At 37.9% G+C, this 22,113-nt stretch overlaps 1 protein-coding gene across 4 annotated transcripts in view; it reads right to left on the bottom strand.

Moving 5' to 3' along the window:
• The window catches only part of LOC118265723 (protein prickle-like), a 134,585-nt gene extending 118,956 nt beyond the window's left edge, over positions 1–15,629 (bottom strand). For 2 of the 4 annotated variants that reach the window (XM_050694661.1, XM_035578822.2), the window contains exons 1-2: positions 15,500–15,629; positions 2,421–3,233 (exon numbers count right to left, since the gene is read on the bottom strand). In XM_050694661.1, the coding sequence (XP_050550618.1) occupies positions 2,421–3,233; positions 15,500–15,504 (818 nt within the window). In that variant the 5' untranslated portion in view covers positions 15,505–15,629. Of the gene's footprint in view, positions 1–2,420; positions 3,234–15,395 lie in introns of all 4 variants that reach the window. The other 2 variants (XM_050694663.1, XM_050694662.1) reach the window with 2 other exon arrangements.
• Positions 15,630–22,113: the final 6,484 nt, after the last annotated feature.

The following is a 22,113-nucleotide window of genomic DNA, read 5'->3' as shown; positions in this document are numbered from 1 at the left end:
GAGAAAGATACATGATTTATATTCGATTATTATAAGTTTTCATGCATTATGTATATTTAAACGTAGGTATTTATTGATTTAAATGTGGGTGCATATCATTATCTGTGTTTTCTAAAATATTGTCTATTTTTAAACGATAAGTTATACCTAGTGTTCAAAATTAAAAAAATCTTTACATTATTCATTAAGTATATGAAATTCTTAATATTCTATTTCATTAATTTACAACTAGAACGATATAGACATGTATTGTAGGTGAGAGCATGGAGTGTCACATTCAACACTACAACAGTAACAGTTTAAAGCCAGCATCACAGCAAGATCAAACCTGAATATGATTGGCAAACAGATTAATGACATGAAATCCGTACAAAAATTTAAAAATAAAACTATATAAAGACGTGCCTGTATTTCTTGTCTTTCATTATCATTAGTATAAGTTTTGATTTACAGTAATCTAGTTTCGACATCCTGCCACTACAATCATAATGACAGTTCATAGCTTTTTAATCTACATAATATTCTGTTAAATATCAATACATATTGCAATTCGTACATGTCTCCATGAGAAATTACAAGTTTTCTCTGCGTAACCCACAATTTTATATGTAGTTGATGAGGACGACGCGCGACGACTGTTTGCTTCACTCCCCATATGATTTCCTAACATTACGGACCCACAACTAGATGCCAACTAGTCTTATGTTAATCTTACCTAAGTAGATACGTAATAGGTAATATCAGCAATTTTGTGACTGGCTTTATAATTACACAGCGTCGTGAGTCGTTAAGGAAGGATGTTGTAAAGAGAGACCGTATTACGTCGGAAGCCTGTTTTGTTGGCAGATTTATTTACTATACATTCTGATATACAACAAAAACTGCATCGAGAAATTATTATATGTAGATCAGGTTGTTGTTCCAATTTCATGTGAAACACACGTTTCATTCCACAGAATTTGTCGCGAAGCTTGTTTCACATTGAAGTCAGAATCGTGTTCCGATTTCAAATGAATAAAAAACATTGACACAGTTTATCTTCCCTTTACAAGCTCAACGACTATGTTATCACATTAGGTGTGAGGTAACAAATAAACTACGGTCAGTTGACAGCGTTTAATAAAAACGGTCCACAAGGAGTCATCGATCACTCGTGTCGTCGGTACACGACTACAAGGGACACGAGAGCCCTTGTAAACGGTAGCCACAGATAACATCTCCCATACTCCGCCATCTTGCTTTTTGTTTTAACATTTTTTGGCGCGACCGCAAAAGTAATCCGTATTCTGCCAAGTTACCAAAATATGCGGCAGTGTTAAAATATTTTATAAGTAATTTCTTTTATTTTATTGTTTTGTTTTTCGGTTATCTCTCTGAGCGTGAGAATTTTTAGTGATTTACTTTACTGTTGTTTCATTTACAAATTGTATCTACCTGTGTGAAATAAAATGTGCTTCAACGGTGCACAGCAGCTACAGCTCCACGTTGATAGCTCAAGAAATGTAGGACTGCTGTACAGGTTTCTTTTTCATAATTCACCGTCATTAAAGTATTATAAAGAAAGATCCGCTAAATTAGATTTCAAGGTATTACCTCGATTACAGGGCAACACTACAGCATGTAGTAAACGTTCACATTAAGGGGCATTGGATTACATTGTTCGTTTTAAATCGGCCCCGCGCAGTAATAAATCTTACGATATCAATCTACTGTTTTATTGAATGGAATTATCTTTTTTTACGTGGCAACTCATTTTATGGCGGGCTGTCAATTTCAAGATGGCGGCTTTTTATTGGCTTTTACTTTGTGGTATGTGATAATATAAATAAAGTTACCTACGTCTTTGTCAAGATTTTATGCTAATTGGCGTAGGTTTTATTATTACACGCTAGTTATAAAATCAGCTACTGAATTGTTTTTAATATTTGATGTAGGATGAACCCTAATGATTTTATGCCAGCCGGTTGTATAAAATGTCCACATTTTTTAGAGACTTAAATTTTAATACCTTTGCCATAATTATTTCCATGAAACCGTATAGTCCCATCGTCCCTGCCATGTCCCAAAACCACGAGACCGCAATCATGGCGGATTCCAATAACGTCATTACCGGAACTGCGTGCGGCTGCGCCTGCGCCGGTACCATCAGAACGGGGCTTTGTGGCAAAATACACCGTGGGAGAAATTATACTTTAATGCGTAGGTGTCAGTGATGATATTAGATTACCCAGCAAATTGCCAATAAAAGGAAGTAGCTTCAGATACTGCCCATGAACTTGTATGAGTTTTATATCGTGTCTCATGTACTAGTATGAAATTCGTTTCTATAACCGATGCTGACGATTCGCGTGCATATAGAGTTGAAAACGCACTTAGGAAATGTGGGATAATAAAATAAATAGTTATCATATAATACTCACTCATTGCACGAAGTCATGGAGGTCTGCGTGACGGTCACCAGCGTGGTGGTGGTCGTCGTCAGCCTGTCGCCGATGCACTTCTTCCGCGAGCACTCATCCAACACTGTGTCCTCCTTCACCGGCTGAAGCACTTCTTTCACTTTATTGGGACCTGTCTTCACTGTAGACCTCTGAAACTTGAGGTTTGCTAAAGTCCTACCATCAGTTGAGATCTCAGTTTCCTCAGTAACTAACGCACCCTTTTTCGTCCTACAAACTGTCCTAGAGTTCTTCCCCACTGTATTCCCATTCCTTATCACTTCTTCTCTTGCATCAATAATTTTAGATCTTTGAGGTAGACCGTTTTCTAACATACTCTTAATACTATCCGCGTTGAGATTTGTATTTAATATTTTGTCTAGATCTGTAGTGTTCATGTATTCATCGTAACTTTGTTGTATGGGTTGTCTTCTTTGGTCTTTCTGCCACTTAGTTTGGTAATCGAAGCCGTACACAGCGTCGGCTTCCGCTCCAAAAGGTGTATCTCTTGGTGCGTCTACTTCGTCTGGCGCGGGCTCTATTTGTGAACAATTATCTTCAAAGAAATCATCCGTTAGTTCTGTGATCTGTGCGCCCGGCCTTTTGGTGTCTGCTTCATCGAAGTTTAGGAATGTTGTGTTTATGTTGTTGAGTTTCCGTTTGCCATAAAGCTGTCTGTAGTACTTCTCCTGGTCGCCGTACATCCAACACACCTTCCACCATTGTTTGCACATGAGGATGTTCGCCGAGTTGGACGACTTCACATGTCGTGTGGCGGTCGCTGACATGTTGCTGCTGTTGGGGGTTCGTACACTTATTGTGGGAATGTATGAGAATGTTATGACGTAAACGATTATGGAGATATCTAAAACAATTGAAGGTCACTCCTAACTATAAATGGAAGGCTAACACATCGCGTCGGGTATTTCGATTATAATAGCTAGGGTTGGGTGCACCGCAACAGTCTTGAGGCCCAGCCCCACCTACACGTCGCTGCCTGGTCGGGCGCCATCACTCACGGCCTGTCATTACATGCACAATGTACCGCAGCGCGCTGCCACGGACTCAATCCTCGGAGTTACCTCACTGCGAGCTATTGTGGCATTTTGCTACGTGATTTATACGCTCAATTGTCTTCACATGGTACGGCGGTACGGTGGTGCTATGCTTTTTGCGCTTTAATTGTCATTTGAATTGGAAACATTAAACTGGTGAACGGGGTTAATCAGTGCAAATAGCGGCTTTGCTCTTTTACAAAATTGTATGTCCTAAGCTTATTGAACGAACGACCATGTAAAGGTCCATTAAAACAAACAATTTGTAGAAAATTACTCCGTCTTGCATATCTTCGCAAATAAAATTGAAGTAAACAAACTTGATTACGATAAAGCGTTGTAAATGCTAGAAGCTTTCAAACTGTTTAGTAGTATAAGTAAACATTGAAACTCTCCCTTCTACGACGTCAGTCGCCTGATCTGATTGTAGGACTAATGCAACTAATGCTGAGCAAACATCAAATCTTTCGACTAATATTGAATGTCGTCCATATTCGAGCATGTGAGTTGCGTGTACACATACAGTGGATCAAGATTTCGTCAGTATAAGATCAGTAAATGTTTACCAAAATGATTTATTTGTCAGAATATGTTTAGCTACCATTGTCAAGGAAGCTAGAAGATGGACTTATGTCGGTACTACATTTTGTAGGCCTCTATGAAGCTATGTATGTATGTATGTATATGTATGCTTGTTTATTTTTATATTCAAGTCCCGTAAAGCGACAAGTTTGGATTTTAATGGCGTGACTTCTTGTCCCACAACTTTAGACGCAGAACATAACTGGGTTGACCAATAAATGCTTAATGATGGAAGCTACGTTATAGGTATATCAACATGTTTGTATGTCTATCTCACTACTGTACAGAGTAAATACTGTACGCCATTACTCTCTGTGCCCATCATTACTGGCTCTGGAATCTGACGCGATTACGATCACATATTGTGCCGACTCTGTGACTTATCTCATAATTGCATTACTACTTCAATTTCTAGCTGCACTGAGCTATTGTTCAACTATCACAGGTTTTAGTCCCCGATGGTATCCACAGACATTTCTATTGGATTGACAAAAAAAAATAACAGTAAAGCTTGTGATTGTGATTAACACAACTATTAGTGACATTAAACTTTTATAATTAATTCTTAGTAATGTGCCATTTGTCCATACAAGTCAACGCAAAACAATAGATGTTTCTTTGTGAATCTTTCAACAAAGAAGCACCAGCATATTATTCATCAAAACAGCCTAGCATTGCTCTAGCACATCATAACTCCTCAATCTTTACCAGTCTACCATCATTACCTCCAGTACTCCCAGTACCTCTGCTGGTGTACCTCGCAGTACTGCTCCACATCGCCTGACACTTTCTATTTCTACCGCGGCGTGGGTGCGACTTTTGTTTCTGTTACGGTGCCAGCAAAAAGGTGAGATGCGAGCAGGTCTTATTGTTTGCATTAATGACTGTTTAATGAGTGCGTGACACGCTCGTATGCGAGCTGCTTCCAATCATCTGTTTTATTTACTCATGCTTTCTTCATTTGCGAAAAGAAATGATTTAATCTAGTTATAAGAAATCATATTTACTTAATCAATGTTCTATGAAAAATTCATTGGTTAATTTGGCCCGACGATATGTATACTTACTACAAATTTTCTTATCAAGAACTAATAAAACATGTAATCATTACATGCCTTGAAATTATCTACAACCTACACTGAAAGCTTACGTTTACAGAGCATCTCTAATTGCACAGTCGAGTTTATCTCGCAATTATCGATAGTATCGAGTCGATGCGGCGCAGGGCGCAGCTCTATTGTGGGCTCCGATGATTTGTGGCGCATTGTATGGTGCAGCTGAACTGTTTGTTATTTGTTTAGTTATTAATACAATACAATAATTTATTTGTTCGTCTGTTGCTTCCGTGGAATCGGAAAAACTGGTTGGTACCTAGTTGATGACAGACGATGCCCGCCATAACTCGGGGCACACAAGAACTTACAATTTGTTTCCTTTATTGCGATACGTGATCATTCTGAGGAAAAACAAATATTGTGTCAGAGACATGGAGGACGTTTCTTGTCAAGGGCGAGGTATAAGCGTCATCAGTCTAGATTCCTTACGAGTTTAACTTATTTTGTGATCTTTCGAAGGCATTTGACTGCGTTGAACACGAGACTCTATTGCTGAAGCTGGAACATTACGGTATTCGGGGTATATCGCTAAATCTATTGAAGTCATACCTTCAGGATAGGCAACTTAAAGTACAAGTTAATAAAATAAACTCACCGGGTGCTAGCATGTCTATGGGCGTACCGCAGGGCTCAATACTAGGCCCATTCCTATTTTTGGCATATATAAACGACTTGCCCCATTTATTTCAGAATGAACCTCATATGGTATTGTTTGCTGATGACACATCATTAGTTTTTAAAATAAATAGACGACAAAATAATTATGACGACGTAAATAATGCTCTAATGAAGGTTCAAAATTGGTTTACATCAAATAACTTAGTATTAAATGACAAAAAGACAAAATGTATTAGATTTGTTTTGCCAAATGTTAAGACTAACCAATGCGATGTATTATTAAATAGTCAGAAATTAGAATTTGTAAAAGAGACTACTTTCCTAGGAATCACTGTAGATGACAAATTGCAATGGGGTCCCCACATTACATCGCTAGCGGGACGATTGAGCTTGCAGCTTACGCTGTCTGGAAGATCAGACAGCTAACCGACATAGGCACGGCAAGACTAGTGTATTTCAGTTACTTCCATAGCATCATGTCGTATGGCATTTTGCTGTGGGGACAAGCTGCTGATGTTGAGTCTATCTTTATCCTACAAAAGCGCGCCGTCAGAGCTATTTACAACCTAGGTCGTCGGGAATCTCTTAGAGATAAGTTTAAGGAGATCAATATTATGACCGTTCCATGTCAATTTATTTATGAAAATATTATGTATGTTAGAAAAAACCTACATTTGTTTGCGAAAGTATCTGACAGACACAACTATCAAACTAGACATAAGGATAGATTAAGTCAACCATTTTTTAGATTGTCAAAAATAAGTAAGTCATTTATGGGATTCTGTGTTAAATGTTATAATAAAGTTCCAATGGAAATACAGAATCTGAATGAATCAAAATTTAAACTATGTATTAAAAAAACGTTATGTAGACAAGCATACTATAAAGTAAATGATTATATAGAAGATAAAAATGCTTGGAGGCAAGCTGGTCCGGCTCCACAGGATAGCGAAAAAATGTAGTAATATAACCATGTTATTTCGATGTGTTCTGTACTTTATACAATTATTGTAAATGTGAGAGCCCTGTAATTAACTGAAATCAAATTAGACTAGTAGAATGCATTTATGTCAGCTTGGAGTTGTCATGCTCACTCAAAAGTCTCATTCGGTGGCACGGGCATTGGATCGCTCGATTCCCTGCAACATGGTTGAGTTGGGCGGTGCTGGTGTACGTGTCATGTTCGTGAACGGGCGCTGTCAACTGGGACTGGTCAGCTCCGGACTGCATTAATTTTTATTGTCCTCTAGGTTATTTTCTTTTTCTGTCGCTTTGACTGTATATTAGTTTTACATTGTTCTCACATAGCTGAAGTAATCGAAACAATGTAACCAAAAATTGTATTGTAAATCTGATTGAAAAAGAGTAACCTATGGAGTTTCTTGCTCGTTCTTCTCCATAGGAATCTACACTTTGGAACGAGCAAATAGCTTCACTAGAGGACTGACCGACAGACAGACGTTATTAATATTATTATATTCGCTTTGACGTTCAAAAGTGCCTTCCTGGTCTATTTGAAATAAATGATTTTGACTTTGACTTTGACTTTGAACTCTTCTTTATGATTCAACTTCATTTTGATACAACAGAAACGCAGAGCAAAACCAAAACAAGTTGCCCGCGCGTTGATTACATTTTTGTAAAAATATCTGGCGACGGAAAATTTGCTCGCCGATAAAACCGCGCACCATTTAATGATAACACACGAACAAACATATTAACAAAATGTCAATAGGAATCCAACAGGCTGTTACGCCGTTATCGCATTTATATATCGTCTTATTAACCCCGAACACGGAGAGCTGCGCTTGCGTCGCGTGTGCATGCAAATGAGCCGAGGAACTTAATAAAAACAGTAAGAAATAATCCTATCTCACTCTTTCGCAGTCAAACCAGTAGGAGGGAGAGAGACAGTTTTGCGTAACCAAGGTCCGTTGTCGAAATTGGTTGTCGAGCGTCGGTGATCATGGTAATATCAGATTTTGTTTCTGCCGCTACCGAAGCATATTTTTGGGAGCCCTTAATTTGGCAGAAATACTTTTTTAATGGCGACTGACCCACAATCTCAGGCCTGCAGCCAGTTCTCACAGCCGCGATTGAGTGATAAAAGTTTTTGTTGTTCGAGAAGTAAATTAAGTTCGCAGACACACACGTAATAAAAACAATTTAATTGATCACAGTACAAAATACAGACGAATAAGAATATATTCACGACGGCCGAGCATTACTTACTTAAATACAAAATGAAATAAAATAAAATCCATTACGAGCCGTTGTATCCGAGATATGATTATCGACAAATGTATGTAAGTCAATGATATTATATAATCATTGATGTAAGTCATCAGTCAGAGCATTTTGCTCGATGACGATGATTAACTAAATGATAATAATCTCTTAGCGTGCTCAATGTTTACGTCAATATCTCTGCAAACTTTTTATGTTAATGAAACTAAATTGCCTCTTAATCTGCGAGTAGAATGCGAAATTTGGAAGTTATTAAAACGGAATCATATCTTGATATTGAAAATGATTTACTAAATGTAATGAAGTTCGTGAATGATTTATTGTGCAGTTAGCTTTTGATCAATTCGTTCGCCTCGATATTCGATATTTCGTAGTTTCTCACAAGATCACCCACTGGCAGCAATTAGCAAGAAATCGAGAATAATAATTTACTACAATCTGACTATTAAGAAATATAATAGTTTTAGTAAACGTTTCTATCTGGGAATTTATTCTGAAATAATTACTATAAAAACTTGTTGGTGAATTAATAGAAATATGCCTGTTGTTCGGGTGCTATAAATGTCCATCAATCACCCGCAGACTCGAGCCATGCTAGCATAATATAGACGTGGCCTGGCTGCTCTCCAGCCGTGTGCAGTATTGTGCTTACTTGTACTTGTGTATACTTATACTTGTAACCTATTTGTGTCATTATCCGCATGCAGCTCAAGCAGTATCGTTTAACTACAATTGCAGGCTCGCCAGTATTGCAGCGTGCCCATACTCTGTCCAACACAACCAGTTTTAAAACAATATTTGCTCGTAAAAATCAATTGCTTAAAGCGGAAGATACAACAGCAAGCATAGTGTTTATTTATTTTGTGAATCAGAATAGACATCGCTTAGTAATCATTCAAAAACGAAGACTCAAACTGTTGGCCTCTCAAATTGTCTATTGGCGATCACGATTAGTGGAATTATGTTATTCCGTGTGTTATCATGAAATGGGATCAAATATGCTCATCGAACAATCTTGATCCGAATTTCAAGAATCATCCTAACAACTCTAAAAGCCATTAAAAATCAATTACAGAAAAAAACAAGGATACCACAATAAGCAGTAGTCTTAGGTGGCCCCGGGCCAACAGGCTGGACCAGCGGAGTCTCGAGCTTGCCACGCAATTACCGACCTTAAATCTTAGGAGTAAGGAATGGTTATCGAGACAGAATAGTAGTTCTGTTATCTGATAATTTTCGACCTTCTGACTTTGAGATAAGATGCATGAAATTGCGATGTAATGAGTGGTCCAGGTCGTCCTGTTTAAATTACAGTGGTCCGACACCCGGCTCCGAATGGAGGCTGTATTATTGTGCTGCGGCGGCTGGCGGGAGCTACTTGACAGATGCACTTTGTATGCACCAGCTAATGGTTGTGGTAAAAAGTTTGTAATAACGGCATGTGTCGGGAGGACCCTCGGGCCGGAGGGAGGAACCACAGACGTAAGTACTTAAAGTAAACTATTTAGTTGTTCTCGTTAAAAATATTTCTGGTCTTGGAGCTAATAATGATTAAAATATTGTGTGTTTGTTCTAAAAATTCCGCGTTCGTTGTTGTTTGCACAAACGAGAATCAATCATTACTGAGGCTCTCGGTTGTACCTTAACAAATTAGTTGTAGTAACAGGTCTACAGGGCATTTGTTTACGTCTATATATATATATATATAATATTAACTCTAATCGTCTTGATTTTATTGTTTCTTAACGCATACATTGTCTTATATTGTCGGATGTAGGTTCATGGAACTTTAAGATATTTTTATATAGGTTTAACCTTAAACACTATGAGACTCCTTATTCAAGCTAAGCCGCTTCTCCCGTTATTTAGTTCCTACAAAATTAATGAATAATGCTTGCACATTTAACTGTATTCATATCTTCTGTAATGTTTACAAGAATCAGCTACATTTCCAATATCATTGAAGAAAATTACAACTACTACATAAAACAATGAATCCCGTATACTTTAACATAACATAACAGTACATACACATGTGTACAACAATGATTACTTCACACAAGCATCGAACTGGTGGAATATTGTACAACTAGATAGTCTGAGCTAATCAACTGCATGCCGTCGTAGGAGCTAATAGTGATTGCCACAAAAAATGGCCGCGCAGCCTCACTGGAGATGGCAGAAATAAGAGGACGTGGCCACTGAATCTTGTGATTTATACAAACAATGATTTAAAGATCATAATTGTATGCATAGTAATGTTAAGTGAACTGCAGTGCAAAGTATATGAGTGACTGATTGAGAGAGATGTACCGAGATTTTAGGTTTTCGGAAATGTTCTGTGTGTACCTAATAGCACGAGGGCTACAGAATTATGTTCGGTATATAGCAATAAGCTCACTCATCATCACATGTATGGAGCTTTTAACAATACTGGCGAGAAAAGAAAATCACATTTGTCCTTAAATATTAGGAAATTAAAGCAATGTAAGTGCTTTATGAAGGACAGTAGCAAATTAGCAAAACACTTCACGCCTTTTATCGTCGAAGGGGTTAGCAGAGGTGTACATTACGACAGGTAAAGCCGCTATGCAATGTACACTCACATTTCACCACTTATGTTATAAGTCTTAAAACACTTCTACTTCACTAAAATATATATTTCGCTCCAATATTACTAGACATGAACTCATAATTCATGAAATATATTCTCTCGCAGCGCAAGGGCATCGTTAGTGGCTAGATTTAAGGAGCTAATTATTGGCGGATAGTCTGAATGTTCGGAGCTAATTATTGGGGCTGCAGCTTCAGTAATTTGTTGGCTAATTGTTGCCCTGTAATGTATTGGTTCGTTAGGACTGCTATGTCTAAAGTTATTCGCGGCTTCGCAGTGAAATTGGTTGCACAGATTAACTGGATCGATTACTCCAAGTATTTTTGTTTTTTTTTTAGTTCATTGTTGTCTTAAAGTTTAATGTACAGATGCTTGCATACAAAGCTGTCTGATGCAAAAATCTCTTGAAAATATTTTTAAATGTCTTGCAGAATGTGATGTGTAAAATAATATTTTGATTAGGGTCTGTTCTTACGATGTTTTCCCGACTAGTATAATGATGTGTCGAGAAAGTAAATAGTTCTTGTGTTGCAAACACTGAATCATACGATAACTTCCTGTTCTTTGATCTCGCTGCCTTCCTCAAACATTCACAAAAAGCCGGTACTTCTCAAACAGTCGGTATAAGTCGGACAGTCCCGTAGGCCACAATATACGATGGCTTCCTCCGCCATGTTTGCTGTGTGCCATAGACTATAGACTCATGTACCATATACCCCCTTGTCCCCGTATATTGCCATATACAGCGCGCTCGCCGACTGTTTTTACACCATTTTATTGGCTCTGATTTATTGAACACGCTGTATAAGGTAAAGTTATTGCTTATACGATATTAGTAAAAAGTTTAGCTGAAGTCTGAATAGAAATTGGTCACTTTTTCTACATATTTGCTTCTGGTTATTGTTAGATTTTTTATTTGAATCTTTCAGTACTGCACGTAGCAATAATTCGTAACGGATTTCGTTAATCTTCGTATTTACAAAGCGAGGCTAAAGAGTCATTCTCAAGATAATTAATTCCATATATTACGACTATGACCGACATAAAGTTATCTACATTTATATTGAATTCATTATAAAACAATAAAGTTTTAATGTCTCAATATGACCACAATTGGTTGAAGCTGTCGGCACATCTATACCGCGGACAGGATTAAAGAATTACCCTTTAAATTATTATTATAGCTCAACAAGAAAGTTAATGAGAGTTTTAATATTGATCTCATCGTAATCTCGTAAACGTGTTCCACTGAGTCTTGTTGTTAATAAACTGCGGGTAAATGATCACGGGCCAATAGAGACATTATACCATAATAGGCAAATGCAAGTTAGTAATGACTAATGAAGCATAAACACTAACTGCTAATAAACTATAGACTTGAGTACAATTAGAGCACATCTTCATATAGAAGGAAGGGTTTAAGTTATCGCAGTGTAAAGTAGAAATGGTTGTACGTTTTGAAGGTATTGTATAGTTTAGTTTGTGGTTAGTTGGGAAGCTCATAAAACCTCGTAAATTTCCCTCATTGTCATACACCTGCAACACCTGCACACAAGTGTGGGAGAGTCGTGTTTCGGCACGAAAGCATCGGCTCGACCGGAGTGATACCACAGCCTCACAGAAAACTGACGTGAAACAACGCTTACGTTGTGAGTGAGGTTACCGGAGGCGCAACAACCCTTAAATTCTTAACCCCAAAAGGCCGGCAACGCACTTGTAACACCTCTGGTGTTTTGGGTGTTCATGGGCGGCGACGATTGTTTACCATCAGGTGATCCGTCTGCTCGTTTACCGGCTTATACCATAAAAAACACCACGCGACTTTTACACCGATCTAAATCTCTCGCTTTCCAACACTAAAAATTTCATTAAAATCATCCTAACGGTTCTCGATACAACACGAACAGACGTACAAACTTTCTTATTAGATGTTATTTACAACATATTTTAATTTGTGGAAGCGTGGCGATATGATTTATAATCACCGGCCCGTTACACTCGGGCTGCGGACGGAGGCACGACGTGACTCCATCACACAAGTATTCCATCTAGTTCTGTGATCCGTAGCTACTTACTTCATTATCTATTTTATTTCCAATCAAAATGTTATTCTAAACATGATTCCAAAACTGGATTGTTGGTCAGAGGTTGGCTGCGAATGAGAGCGCCACTTCATTTAACTGTTTGGAATTATTTTGACTCCGATCAGCTTGTTTCTAATCTCACAGTTGACCGACCTCTAAAATTCGTTTGGAAGTTTATTTCGTGATTTAAGAAAACTTTGATTCATTAAACAACTATAGAGTGCAGTTAGTTAATCTTCAAGATAACAGTAATGTGCCTAGATTAGTCACCACTAGTAACTATGTACCTACTGCCTACCTAATAAAAAGTTGAATTGTGTGAAGTTAATAATAAACACATTTTTATTTCTGAAAGTTCACAAGTTCTCAGTCTTTAAAACCTACCCTGAACCGCTAATTAAACAAACAGTAAACTGAATGAGTTGTAAAACGGTACTGCTACAATGGTGTTGGCGGAAATATTGTGAAAACTTCTCAAAATTTAACCAAAATACTAGTTTTGCTTGACAAAGGTTCGCACCAACGCCAGCCTGTGCTCCGCGCACAATGGTTGTGTTCACACGGCGCGCCGCGACGTGGACATTTCTCTCGTCAGTATCTGTCATAATGGACAATTTAGTTTCGTTCAGTACCTTTGTGTTGTACACTCGGCGACCCACTTACGGCCCATAACTCACTGCTTTGTTCACTTCGTCAACGTTATGTGCCATAATTATATTATTTTTCTCTTGCATTTCATTAAGCATTGTGTCGGCACGGCCGTTCAGTCTGTCTCTAACCGACTTCACTTGCAATTTAGTAAAAACTATACCTTTACATAGTACTGCATCTAGTTTTATTTATTTATCAACAGGTCATTAAAGTTTATGTGAAAATCGCCACATAACATATAAACCACGATGGTTTTATGGTTTCATAAAAGTCGCCGTCTTTTCATGACTAGCTTTTAATTAGTACTGTAAGTGAAATATTATGTAATATTAGTTGAAATACGTCGTAGTTTACTGGGATCAGAGACGAGGTACGTACTAAATAAATAAGTAGTGGAACGGAGTGGACCCAATGAAGATATAAACAGTAATCATGATCTTACCGACAAGTATAGTAATTTGCCAATGGCCAAAAAAGTTAAACACATACTGATAATTTCCAAATAGAAAGCTCAGTTATCGGTATAACAACACAAACAAAAAGATACTCAATTATTTGTATTGTAAGGTTCCAATTAGAAACTATCCATCAAACAAAAACTAGAACAGATTTCGTATGATATGATTACTAGATAAAGATACAGATAGGCGAGTTGATGGAACCAGTCTTTAATATGTTTCGAATAACACTTCGTCTACCTTAGGTACTAATATTGAGATGTTTTTTGTCTTGTTCGGGATTCATACAAACACTAGCCTGCCTAGGTACGTAGGCACGAGTGGAAATGTTCCCACGTCGTCTGCCAACAGAATGTGCTGTGCATTTTTATTTTTATTATAAATATATTCATCTGTGATGTTATCTCGTCCGATATTATTCCGTTTAGCTTTAGATAACGCTGCCCTACCTTTTTGTTTTCCTTTTACAGCTTCTATTATAAGTTTGTGAATTTTAATGGTCGGATTTGAAAGTATTATTGCTTTGTTATTGCTATTCATAGATAGTTTTGCAGATAGAGCCTGCTTTAGAACGAACATCTAGCCTTAAAGTGTTCTGTTTTGACTAAACGAAGAAGCATGTAAAATTTTGCTTAACTTTAATAATGATCGTTAAAAATTTAATGTCGTGGATAGTTACGACCACACAGCAGGACACCGTGTTCATAAAGATGAAAGTAGGTACAAATATAATAATAGTCAATGATATTTTTATAACAGTAGATAAAATCCTACATCCACTTGACTACTGGGATATTTAAAAAGCTTTGGAGCATAAAATGGCATATTTGCGTAAAACAGAGCAAGAAGAGGCTGTAAACACACAAGTTTATTGCGTGGATAGAAGGCTGGCAACACTGTAGCGTACGGGAGCTTATTACAGTGGTGATTGGAGAATTATAACCAATACTTGTCTTATTATGGTAATCTGATTCACATGAGATTGTCCAGATATGGCGAATGTTATTAAGATAATAGTTAAATACTTGTGGATCTTTAAGCTTACTGTTTAATGGACGTACCTATACCAGACCTTAATCTTTCGCATGTAAGTAATATGATACGTGTCTTACACAGCTTCCTTACGCAGAAAAAGTATTATAATGAAAAATACATGCTTCAGTAATTGACAAGATCAATAAAGCTTCGATGACACAGGAAAAACATGGGACCTGCTGAATCAAGTTACAGCAGCGGCCCTTTTTGCTAGTCGCCGATAATATTCATTATGATGTAATTGAATCATAATAAAATTGCATTAGCTACATTATTCTATGTTTCCACACGGACGTATATATCAGTTTTATGGATAGTTCAAGTAGCTGTCTACATAGACGGTGGTGTTTCACCCTTCCTTAGAAACGGGACGGACACACGGACAGGTGATGTCACACCTGACACCACACACGTACCGCCCTCACTACCATCTACTGTTTACGTCATAAAGCATTCTCATTCCCTTCCGCACGCAATTAATTAGCCAATAGTTCTCACGTGTATCCAACAATAACACTGTAATCCTTTGTCGGAGATTCACTTTCTACACAGCACTGAACACTGCGAGCCACGCCCGCCCTGCATCCACTGAACCAACGCACCTCATCACCACTTCACGTCATCCAATATATTCCAAAACTCTAAATGGAAAACGAAAAATCACTGGCCAATGATAGTTCGCGCGAAAAACGTTCGATTTTCAAACGCGAACGCTTCCCGCGGCTGCGTGTGCGCAACTGAGTGACATAGAGCCAGCCAACCGTTGCGCGATGCCTCCAAGAGAGAGACGACGAACGATATTTTACGAATATTAGATAGAGAGGGCTATACACGAAACCATCCCTATAATCGGAATCAAATATCTCATGTATTATTTCATTAATTGAAACGGGTTGCATAGTAAAATATATCATCGCAGCATTACGACGGTTATTAAAATTCCTGACTGTTTTATAGTTATCCTGATTGCGCTCTCAGTTTCCTACGCGATAGATCTTTGTTCTAAATCAAAGTGGAATTATGAAGTCCTCGTTAGCATAGACTCACAAATATGTTGTTTAGTGTGTGTATGTGTTTAATTAAAGATATAATTAAGTTTATCTGACAGCCATCCATCTTAGTTTATTGCCGTTGGCAGTAGTTCATCAGAAAGGCTATTATATCATAATCACGATTGTAACAAGCTTCCGACATTCCGGAGCACTCTCGATAAAGCCTTCGCGTTTATAGACAAAGCCGAACAAACATAGTATCAAATGTTGCGTCATATATTTTCCACTGCAATCTAGTAACTTGGATAGATGTGGGCATTCTATCATTGTAATTACAGCCGACGTTGGCAAAACAGCAGTAACACATACAAATGATCGGTTCATGACTAACCCAACCTGTAACCTCATCTAGCCGACCAGCCGCGACTGCACAGACTGCGCAAATCGCGCGGCCAATTTATCTCAACTACTCGATAACGTCGAAACTTTCCTCCCACTCCCACTACAGAACACATAAATTCCACCTCTAATCCTCATCCACTGAAACCCGTCCAGATGTGTGTCATCGGATAAACTGACTAATCTCACTATTTCTAATTAATAAGCTGGTAATGAAGAGAAACGCTGGAAAGCTGGAGATATTATTTATGGGACAGCCGCACTGTGCCACAACTACCGACGTTACTTTATGAAGCTGCATTTGAATGCGACTACATTAATATGGTAATTTTGAATTGGACGTGTGAGCTTGTCTATATGTAGATACGAAAGTATGCAAGTGATTACAAGCGGTCCTACTTCCATATTTAGTCTGACCGACGGGACAACTTCTTTTGGACGCAAATAAGGGATTATACGTCCTGCGCTCGGGAAAAAAACGTTCGACAGGAAATTAAAAGCAAACACACCCAGCCCGCGGTGGATGATCCAGATAATAACACTAGCGCGAGTCTGCGGTATTAATATAAATGTAATGTTGCTCCTCATGAGATTAATTTCTCATTATGTCAACACTTAATCAGTTTACGTGGCAATAAATATAATAAGGAGCTCGCGGCCACGCTGCAGTCAGCTGGGCTACAAATGAGTTCCCCGCGAGCCGCGAGCACGCTAGCTCGCAAATAGCAAAGGTCCACAACATCGGGCTGTCTATTGAAAACAACAATGTTACACGCAACAACCACCTGCCAAACGGTTCATTTCGATGGATTTCATGCTCCACACGAAAATATACCTTAATGACTGGAACGAAGTTTTCAATATAGCGTGGAGATAATTTACGAGTTATGATGTTATTGATGTTTTATTGAACCCCGCGCAATGTAGGCGAAAATAAACTTTCTGCTGTTGTGATAGGTCAGAAAATAGCGAAATGATAGATAATAACGGATTGGAAGCGCGTGCGCTGTGCAGACTTACCATTGTTCTAAGTTGATAGCATTACATTTCGAGAAAACACTTTTCTTTTATTGAGCTTTGGGAATCTGATAAACAGTTCACTTCGCTTTGTCTCAATCGAACTTATCAATCTCACTCAAAGGAATAAGGACATATTAATACTAATTGACATCACAATAACGTAGATAAAACAGTAAGTGAACAGAAAAACGAACTTCCTTATTTGCAAATAATTTAAACTAAATTAAAACAAGAACAACTTAACCTCTTACACAAGAAAGCATTAAGTAACAAAGAAGACAGAATTTATCCACAAATCGACATCAATTGCAACCAATCAGAAAAGATAAAAATCGGTGACATGCGCACGAGTTGCTTCGAGACCACGGTTGGAATCATCCAGTGTAGTTATTACGCTGATTGCGGTAGCAAAATGATACCGCCGTGCGCCTGCGCAGCGGTCCTGCGCCCACAATTTTCTGGTCGGATCGAATATTCCTTTCGACACGAACCTTTGAGGTCTTTACCTGACTATGTTGGATCGATGTATTAAAGGATCCCGTCATTAAATATTAATGGATGATTAATAGTAAAAGAAAGCAAGCCACTATTTTATTTGTTTTGGTAGATGTATCGATTTTTATGACTTAGTTATTGATCAATTTGTTAGAACATTCCATTTACATTTATATTTTGTCTTCTTGTTTTCACACCATTCGTTACAAAATAAAATCTCGAACAGTATTATTGAAGGCGACTGCTGAATAAAGATAAACAAACCGTTTGACTAGATCAATGAAAACATTTCTAGATTTATATTGAAGTGTACATTCAGAGGTGTACATTCCAAACATGATATACAACCTTATTCTGATCCCGAAGACTATTATTCGGAGCTGCGGGAGACTGGTACTAGGGTCTCATAAACCGCCTTTCTAACCGCACAGCCCTAGTGCCTATAGGAAGTATAGGACCTATAGAACCAGTATAAACTGACCCTTGAATATGTGGAAAGGTGATACAAAGCAAGGTCATGATAAACTGGTGTAGTAAGCCCTATGTGTAGCCGTGTCTGCTAGCACCGTTACCTAGTCAAGTAGACAAGTCTTGCACATGGCACATTGTGGTCTAAACAATCGCTTGTAAAACTGACAGGATCAGTTCTTGGGATGGCTACGAAAGTGTTGTAGGAAGGTGTCGGAGCCTTTGAAGATGGAAAGTATTTTTGGAGGTTTTCAAACGTATTTGTAATCTAGTAAACATGGAGCTGCGGACTACCTCCAGAGTTGTACCTGTTTACAGGAGAAGGAACAGTAGTAAAATTACAGTCATCATGTAAATTAGAAAAGAAAAATAGTTAATTTGCACCGTTGTAAGATATTGTAAGTAAAACAAATAATAATTAACACGGCGCAAAAAAGCCAGTGCTCAACTAAAAGTCGTAGCTCGAGCACGATAGCTCAAGTCACAGCTCTAATTTTCAGCACTAGCAATGTAGACAAATCTGCACACTCCATTATTTCAGAATAATCATTTATAATGTAATATTTCCACGTACGTCACACAACTAGGCTCACGTCCTAACCCGATAGCAGCGCCCCCTACATTCACACTAGCACAGATAGACAACTGCGTGGGTAACGCAATGGTCGCGCAAATTGTCACACGTCGCGGCTGATTGGAACTAGTGCGGGATGCCAGGAATACTCCAGGTAATGGGATTATGGAGACTGGGACCCTGGTCACATTCAGTGTAACATGTTTGTAATCAAGGTAGAACAAGAACAAGGTAGTAGTATACTCTATACATACGTGGATATTGCAGATTCGAGCGCGTGGCGTCTGTGGGCAGCAGCAGCTGCAGCTGAAACTTAGCGTTGGGTGGTAATACTTAGGTTACCACCCGATATTATGTTGAACAGAGGTTCTTTTGGCACAATACTGTTTGTTTCCTTAACTTTTGTTCCTAATCTAATAAATAGAATTTTCTTTCTTAAATACAGTAACGCGGTTGAAAATTTTCAGGAAGTTATTTTTCTACAAATAGCCTTAAACATGGTATGTCTCGTGACAGTTATCTTAGATCTTACACCCTTGTAGTACAGTACGAATGCGCGAACTGAATTAACGATGACTTGCATTTCAACATTTGACCAAAAGGCTTATAAACCATTCTGTAGAAAACTTAAAATGAACTTTATTTTGAAGTTCACTAAGTACAATTTGCATTGAAGACCGGGTCATGTCGATACAAAATTTAAAGGTACTCTAAAAAAGGTAAACACGGTCTGAACACGTGTCAGGGCACAAGTCGATGGTCTCATATATAACCTTATTTCATAGACAAGGAGAGCAATTAATAATTTTAAATTGTGGCACTTGTTCCATAGCCGTTAACACCGAAACATGGCCACGCCCCTTCCAAGTACGATTCTTTATGCCCCAGGCAGGGAAGCAATTAGTTCAGTCCTACTTGCGAAGGAATTCAAACCTTGGGGTAAAGGGTATAAGGTAGGGATTAGTTAAGGATGGATAAGGTTCAGTGGTATTTTGGGTTCAGGTTGAGAGAAACGGTTTGTTGAGTCACTAGTCACAAGGTGGTTTGGTGTCGACGGATGAAATATTAGAAACAGGATGAACATTTTGGGTTCATTTCAAGGCTTGTTTGAGTACTAAAACAGCTGTCTTTGGTCAGAAGCTTGCACATATACACATGATGATAATATTGTAAAACAAAATTCATAGATTTTATCATAAAATTTTTAGAAGTCTTGTCTGCCTGTTTGTTTGTTCCGGCTAATCTCTAAAATGGCTGGACCGATTTTGACGGGTATTTTATGAGCACAGTTGATGTAGTAAGGAGTAAAATAAGCTACTTTTATTTTAGAAAATGATGTCACAAAGCCCGTAATTCATGCGAGTGAATGCGCGGGCATCAGTTAGTATAGAACGAGCAAGAGTAAAACTGTTATAGGTTAGTAAAGTTTATGTTAATTCCACAGTAATGTTACATAGGTATAACTAGTTCCAACTGGTTCGTTCGTAATGAGAGGCAGTAATTAGGAATTTTAATGCATTTTTATAATTAACATTCATCGCAGTAATTACTCGCTAGATAAGGGACGTAAGCTTTTAGCACTGACACACAGACATAAGTTTTACAAATTATTGGTCATAATTAACTAAAGAGACCTTCATCTATTTTACTTTGTTTTTTATTCGACTCTTATTGAGTAAGAATAAATAAAGAAGAAAATTAATTACATTATTTCCATTTTTACGCATACTAGACTATTGTTGATCGGGTTGATAGATTTATGCCGCCTACAAAATCTGTATCTCACATTTTTCAAACCTTCCCTAGACTTCCAAAATTAGCCAATTCGGTTCAGCCGTTTTCGAGTTTTGGCGAGACTAACAAACGGCAATTCATTTTTATACATTTAGATAGCTGATTTTGCACTGACATGTAGGTTATCAGTATACCATCCGGCGAGATAAAGGACTAACGCTGCTCATGATTCAGTCTATTTTGTTCTAAGCACTTTAACAAAGACATAGTCTCACTATGAAATACTTTACTCGCCTCGGGAGTTTAACCAACACTGCTTTCTAGTCTCAATAAAATTCTTCTTCTATAAGTCAAGGTAGAATACTACTTACCACTACTATTAGTAATATCATGTCCTACAACCCCACCCGGTATATTGAAGCTACTCTATCTACCCGCCGCCGCCCGATATGGCACAAAGCCACTGCCTTAGTTGCTCGCCGCTAGCAATTTATTGCCAACTTGTTCCACTTCAAGGAATCTATTTGTCTTCTCACAATTGAGTTGTCTAAATAAAGTTACTCTAAGTATTATGATTGTGACTTTATTACTTTATCGACGATAGAGAAGAATATATTTGTGACCACCTCTACTCTTACTGCGGTCATCAAAAGAGCCGACTAGGGGACTATATGTTTGACGGAGATCATAGGTAGCATAGCTCTGAGACAAACCTGAACCTTTTTAACTGTGTTCTCCAACTCTTCTGACACGTATGGAGATAGTGGAAAACCTTTCATATGTAGCAGTAGATGATACACATAGTCCAGCTGTAGGCTGTCGTCAGGGGCTATGATGTTGGTAAGTTATAGAAACAGAGTCTATTTCTACTAAAGTCTATTTAATAGACTTTAAAAACAAATAATGTAACTGGCGAACTAAGGAATTTCAACAAAGCCAACACCATATAGAATCAGACTCATCATTATTGGTAAAATTGAAACAGTAAAACACTAATACCAGTTATAGAGGAACATTAAAATAATTTCAACAGCACACTACGTGATGGTATCCGAACCATTTGTGGTCACAGACACATAATGTCCGAATAGTCTGCACCACTATTGGTATTAAAGTTGCCCATCTTATATTCTACACTCTAATATTTGATACACTAATATTTGATTGGTAGGTATCCAACTAAAACAAAAGAATAACACATTGTAATAAAAGTAGCAATCAATAAATTATTGTTTGATTTGTAATCTTATTCGAAGTGTTTTAGATCTTAGATTGAATGAATTAGATTTTGGAGGATAGAGGATTATAATACAGGTTTCTATTTATTTGATTTTCATTGAGACTAAAGACAGAGGACCGAAAACAGACGTGAAACAACGCTTGAATTGTGTTTCGTTGTGAGAGTGAGGTTACTGGAGGCCCAGTTACTCCCCATTCCCAATCTTCCTAATCACCGATGCCCCAACAATCCTTAAATTCCTAACGCCAAAAGGCCTTGTAACACCTTTGCTTGCTATCTATATATGGTACAGAG

This window comes from Spodoptera frugiperda, chromosome 7 (genome assembly GCF_023101765.2).
Source record: "Spodoptera frugiperda isolate SF20-4 chromosome 7, AGI-APGP_CSIRO_Sfru_2.0, whole genome shotgun sequence".
In the NCBI taxonomy this organism is placed as follows: Eukaryota; Metazoa; Arthropoda; class Insecta; order Lepidoptera; family Noctuidae; genus Spodoptera; species Spodoptera frugiperda.
This window is presented reverse-complemented; position numbering and strand designations above follow the sequence as displayed.